General features: G+C 45.8%; 1 protein-coding gene across 1 annotated transcript; it reads right to left on the reverse strand.

Moving 5' to 3' along the window:
* Positions 1-3,632: 3,632 nt before the first annotated feature.
* bhlha15 (basic helix-loop-helix family, member a15) lies at positions 3,633-4,661 on the reverse strand. The gene has a single exon (XM_063221286.1). It carries the CDS (start codon positions 4,461-4,463, stop codon positions 3,720-3,722), a length of 744 nt encoding a protein of 247 aa, XP_063077356.1. The 5' UTR covers positions 4,464-4,661; the 3' UTR covers positions 3,633-3,719.
* Between the last annotated feature and the right edge of the window lie 1,124 nt (positions 4,662-5,785).

The following is a 5,785-nucleotide window of genomic DNA, read 5'->3' on the forward strand; positions in this document are numbered from 1 at the left end:
GGCGTTTTGAAAGAGTGTAGTTTTGCCTTAAACGCACCGTTGGGCATGCGTGAAGCTACACGTTTTGTGGCGAGGCATTTTAGACCCTGCCTTGGTCTGTGGAGTTGAGCGATATCAAATGTGCTGTTAATATTTAAATTAAACAACGTTCAATGATTTTTTTTTTTTCTTTAACTCAACAAACTTACGGTAGACAGTTTCTTCACTCAGGAATATTTCAAACTTCCACAGAGAGATAGAACCACTGCTTATTTGAAGTCTGTTTTTAATATTCTACAGACCTTAAATGGTAGCACAAATTACTTGTAAAGAATGATAAGAAATGATAGATGTATTTTTCGTATATAAAATTATTTAAACTGTTTTAATATTAGTTGGTTGGTGAGCCAGGCAAAACATGTATTGCAGAAAGGTCTTGTGTTGCATTAAGTGTCTGTGAAAATGTGTTGGCAACACTTACTTTTACGATTCTTTATGCAAATGTAATGTGTGTGCAATATAATGTTCTTACACTGTGCATATCTAACACAAATCTTAAGTGTGTGGCATAGTGTTAGTACCTGATGTTACAAATTCTTACTCACAAAGTCACTCATAATAAAGTAGATAGATACACTGAATCAGGGACTGTAAAATGAAGTGTTGCCAGTTTGTTTTTTATGCATTGCATGATTGTGGATGGTGGGCATTGGCCAGTAGTATTACTGCTGTAAAAACTGATTTTTGGGCTTTTATATTCTGTGAAAATGTGCGCGCAAAGCCAAAAGAACCAAATAATGACCACAAAAAATATTCAATAACGAATTATGACTTAGGAAGACAACAGACTATGGTCAGCAGGATGTTTACTGAATTTCAGTGGGAATGCAAAAGTGCAGCCAATACCATGTGATTAAGCTCCCTCTTCTCTGAGAGCGCACACACATACACACACACACACACCACACACACACACACACACACACACACACACACACACACACACACACACACACACACACACAAACACACACACACGGCAGCGTAGAAGCTACATTCACATCATTCACAATTTTCCCCCTCATATAGGGAGACGACTTGGCACCACTTCTGACTCATTCCAACATTTACACATACAGTAATAACCACATTCGATCTCAATCTGTGATTCTTGTGTGCTTTGTTGAGTAGAAGTCATCTCGCACAGTCCTTTTCATGTTCTTAGTCTTAATTTATTTCCTTTTAAATTAACATTGAGAAGTACAAGGATGTTGTACTGTAGTTGACTGTAGAGTACAGTACTCAAGGACAAAAAGAAAAACAACTAAAAGCTGTGCATGGTTTGTGTCCTCTCCCAATAAATGTGATTATTCTGAAATATTTCCTCTTTTTGTTTTGTTTTTTTCATTAAGTTTGAAACAATGTCGTAGTTTCCTTTTTACAAAACCTGTTTGAACAGTTTTCCAATTGTGGTAAAAAAAAATTCTCAGTGGTAAGGGATCTATTGTTTTACTGTATCCGTTACCGTTGTCTGGGCTTGTTTGCAAAAGTATAAAGTTTCATGAGTCTTAAAGACTGGAGACACTGTTCAGGGCTGGGTTAAGATGGCTTAGGGCCCTGAGGCCATAGTTTGCCATAGGCCCCCACAGAAGGCAGATTTAGCGAGAAATGTTCATTATCATAATTCCAAGTCAGAAATTAAGGATATGTCTGCTGTGGAGAGGAGTATTTTCAAGATTAAAAAAACAAAACCTACTTGTCACAGCATATCAATTTGTCAAAACTACATATTCACATCAATATTCTATAGTTATTCATTGTTTTTTTCTCTCTTTGGCCAATCAGGCAGGTGGGGGCCCTCAGGCAGGTGGGGCTCCCAAGGCTGCAGCCATATTAAGCCTATGCATTAATCTGGCCCTGACACTGGTCTACATAAGTATAGCACACATGAGTTATGTGACCAGTCTTGGTGGTTACCTAGAACCTGTTCAGAGGATCTACCTGTATCCTCCTGCACCTTACAGTACGGGTCATCAGTTTCTAACTTTTTTGGGGGTCAGAGAGGATGTGTTCCTTTTCACCTCTTTGAAGACCAATCGATTCATACAGGTCATACTGCCATCCAAAGCAGTTAAAGTGATACTGTCCCATTTTTGGAAATAAGCATATTTTACACCTCCCCTTGAGTTAAATAATATGGTTTTACCGTTCTTCTATACTGTCAACCGTTCTCTGGGTATGGCAGTGCAAATTTTACCTCCAAGCTAGCGGTTAACATGGAGTCCTATGAGACCAGTTCGCCGCCAGCTGGTCTCATAGGACTCAATGTTAACTGCTATCTTGGAGGTACCATACCCAGAGAACGGTTGAAAGTACAGGAGAACGGTCAAACCCTAAAAATAACCATGTAATAACATTATTTTCCGGAAATGGGACAGTATCACTTTAAGTTGTAAGTGACCAGACTTATTTTTTGAGTTAGAAGGCACCCTTGAGAGAGAGCCAGAGGCACTAAAGGAAGAAAAAAACAGTTGCTTACAATTTAATAGCCTTAACAGATTTTGCTTTACAGTTGTTGCTCACCTAATTAAAAGTTCAAAATGTCCTTGTGAGACGGTCTAAAGCCGAGAAGAGAATGGAGGAAGGGCATGGTTCTGGGGTACAAGTGTGTACATTGATGTGGTCCAGCTTCATCTCCTCGTCATACTCCATAATGTCCCACAATCCCCTACTCCACACACCTCTCTTCCACCTTTGGGCAGGAGAGGGGTGCCACACCTCAGTGTATGTACTGTATGTCACAGTTCAGGAATAAGGAACTTGTTTTCGCTGTAATATTACGTAATAGTCCAGCTTGAAGTGTCTCTAGGTTTCTGTCATCGCTTATACCACTTACCGGTACACCCTCCCACCCCCGACCCCCTCTTTTGGGCTGGTGTGTGTGGTGGGTAGGGGTGTTGTCTGTGAATGTGACAGTTCAAGAAGTCAGAACGTCTATTTGTCCAGCTTGTGGTGTGTCTGGCTTGTACACCTCGTTTGGAGGTTAGGGTGCACACATCCACAGAAAGTCATCCAGGTGCCAGACTAAAGTGGTAGGCAGTGTGATACGTAGATAAGTCCGCTCACTGGGCACAAACTCCAAGAATATATTAACTTTATTTCATTACAAACGGCAACGTTTCGGTCAACCAGTGGGACATGCCTCTTTGGAGCTCAGGCCCAGTGTGCGGACCTTTCTATCACACTGGCCTGTCCAACTCCCCACATCCACCCATCCCCAATACCTAACCACAAACCCGCACCGCTTATCAACCTCCTCCTCATCTTGCCTCACTGGGCGTGTGCGTTTTTTGAGTGTGGCAGGGAAGTTGTGTTGTCTCGTGTCACGTGTCGCAGGTCAACCTCTGGAACCTCTACAGTGTTTAGTCCAGCTGGACGTGTCCCTGGCTTATCCACACCTCCCCGACACGCCACATCTACCCTCTTATCACCTACCGACCATCCCCCGTCACCCACCCAACCACTCCACGCCCTCCTCTGCTCCCTCCAGTGGAGCGGTGCGTGTTTGTGTATGGGAGGTGATGTTCATCTCACAGTTCAAGAAGCAGTTAGTCCAGCTTAAAAAAAAGACTCCCTGACTTGTCTACCTCACCGGCATCCCACATACAGTATACCAACACTCCCCTCCCACCCCAACACTTCCCCCTCCCACTCTCCTCCGCTCTCTGCACGAGGGGGTGCTAACTTCCCTGGCTGAAGCTGTGGATCTGCGTCAGGTACTTGGTCAGACTCTCCTCGTCCTCATCCTTCAGGCTCTGCTGGCAGCACTGCAGGAGTCTTGATGCCGTCGTCGCCGCGGCCGCAGCTGCTGTGGCCTCGTCCGCGCCGTCCCCCGACCCACGGCATCCGCCCGCCGCCGCCGCTGCGGTGGACATGCCCAGGATGATGGTGGTCAGGGACTTGATGTAGTTCTTGGCCAGCGTGAGCGTCTCGATCTTGGACAGCTTCTTGTCGGTGCGCACGTGCGGGATGGACTCGCGCAGCGCCTGGAAGGCGTTGTTGAGCTTGTGCATGCGCTGGCGCTCGCGCTCGTTGCTCTCCAGCCGGCGCACGTTGCGCTCCTTGGCGCTGCTGCCGTGTTGCCGGCGGCGACGGTGGTGGTGACGGGAGCCGGCCCTGGTGACGCCCGGCGACGGCGACGCCGGATGATGACCTTCGTGACCTCCGTCGCCCATTCCGCCGCTTCCGCTGCCGCCGCTGCTGCTGGTGGTTCGACGGCGGCGTCCGGTTCCGCGGCGCCGGTGCCGGGATCTCCAGGAGCTGCCCAGGGCCACAGAGGCCTCGGAGCCTTCCTGCTCGCTGGAGCACGGCTCGGGCTCGGTCTCCAGCTGGAGGTCCTGGTCCGACTCGCTCCAGGCTGCCTGGTGCACCTGCTGCTGGTGGTGGCGCTGGCTCCGCTTGCTGGCCTTCCCTTTGGACTTCATCCTTGCAGTCAGGGCCCTAAATTAGCCAAAATGACTAGTAGTAGTAGTAGTAGTAGATGTAAATCTTACTAGCCAAACACACACCCACTAATGGGTCAAAGTGGTCAGTAAGTTGGTCGTCTCTACCAGCTAAATTGAAATTTTACCAGCATTTGGCCAGTTGGCTGGTGTTAATTTAGAGCCCTTACTAGCCAAACACACACACTTATGGGTCAAAGTGGCAAGTAAGTGGTATTCTCTACCAGCTAAATTGAAATTTTTACCAGCATTTGGCCAGTCGGCTGGTGTTAATTTAGAGCCCTGCTATGAAGTGCAATGGAAGTGCAGCCTATCCACACTGCCACACAACGCACAGCAGTGTGTATGGAGATGGGTATAAGTCACAGTTCTCAGGTCAGCAGTGTGGTGTCAGGAAGCACTCAAAGCAGAGTGTAGATGGCTGAGTCACAGTTCCCAGGCAGTCTGGCGTGGCGCTCTCAGGTGGTCAAGGGTCTTGATGGAAGAAGGCCCAACCGAGCAGTGCCACAGGAGAGACCTGAGGCAAAGTAAGATGTCAAGTTCCTAGTTTAAAAGTAGTGACGTAACGGTACAGTTTAGATATTTTACTGATACTGAAGGATATGAATATGTCCAGCCACACAATATATTTCACACATGTATATGTTCGTTCACATAGCTACTCTAGAAGAGGGAAACGTAGCGTAACATCAGCATCTTTCTTACCATGAGGTGTTTCATACAATGCCATGTGCAATTGCAACCTAAGTGTAGTGACTGCATATTCAAAGTTGTGGGGGGTTTTTTTGTTCTTATTTAAATTATTATCATACCTCATTCTGACCATGTTATTCTGCACAGTTTACCAAACAGAGAGGAGAAAGTACTGCGTGTTATGAATAAAATGTCCCTAATTCATAATCCGTTTTCACACTGTGTGTGTGAGAGAGAGTGCCTGTGCACCTGACACGTTGGCTGGAGACTGTTATCGCGGTTGATGGAGAGTGAGCGTTGGTACAGAGCCTCCTAATCTCACTACACACGGAGCACGATAACACTCCCCAAGGTTAACCTTCCTAAAAAACACAGGGCTACTGAAATAGACCCAGAGCCTAATAAGCAGTCAAACTGTTTGTTACGCACGGAGTACAACATCTCCAAAATCCAAAAATAAATTAGGTAGTTTATTTGGCACGCTAATTTGGCAGCATCTTCAAAGTAAGACAAAAGATCATGTCACAATATCTCGTTTGAAATAACATGTAGGCTATACTTACAGAAATGTGATGAGGGACAAAAAAAGTGAAAGATAATTTTATGAATTA

This window comes from Engraulis encrasicolus, chromosome 17 (assembly GCF_034702125.1).
Source record: "Engraulis encrasicolus isolate BLACKSEA-1 chromosome 17, IST_EnEncr_1.0, whole genome shotgun sequence".
Taxonomy (NCBI): domain Eukaryota; kingdom Metazoa; phylum Chordata; class Actinopteri; order Clupeiformes; family Engraulidae; genus Engraulis; species Engraulis encrasicolus.

Bases quoted from the DNA above. Each gene is read 5' to 3' on its own strand.
- bhlha15 (XM_063221286.1), bottom strand. From the start codon at position 4,463: ATGAAGTCCAAAGGGAAGGCCAGCAAGCGGAGCCAGCGCCACCACCAG.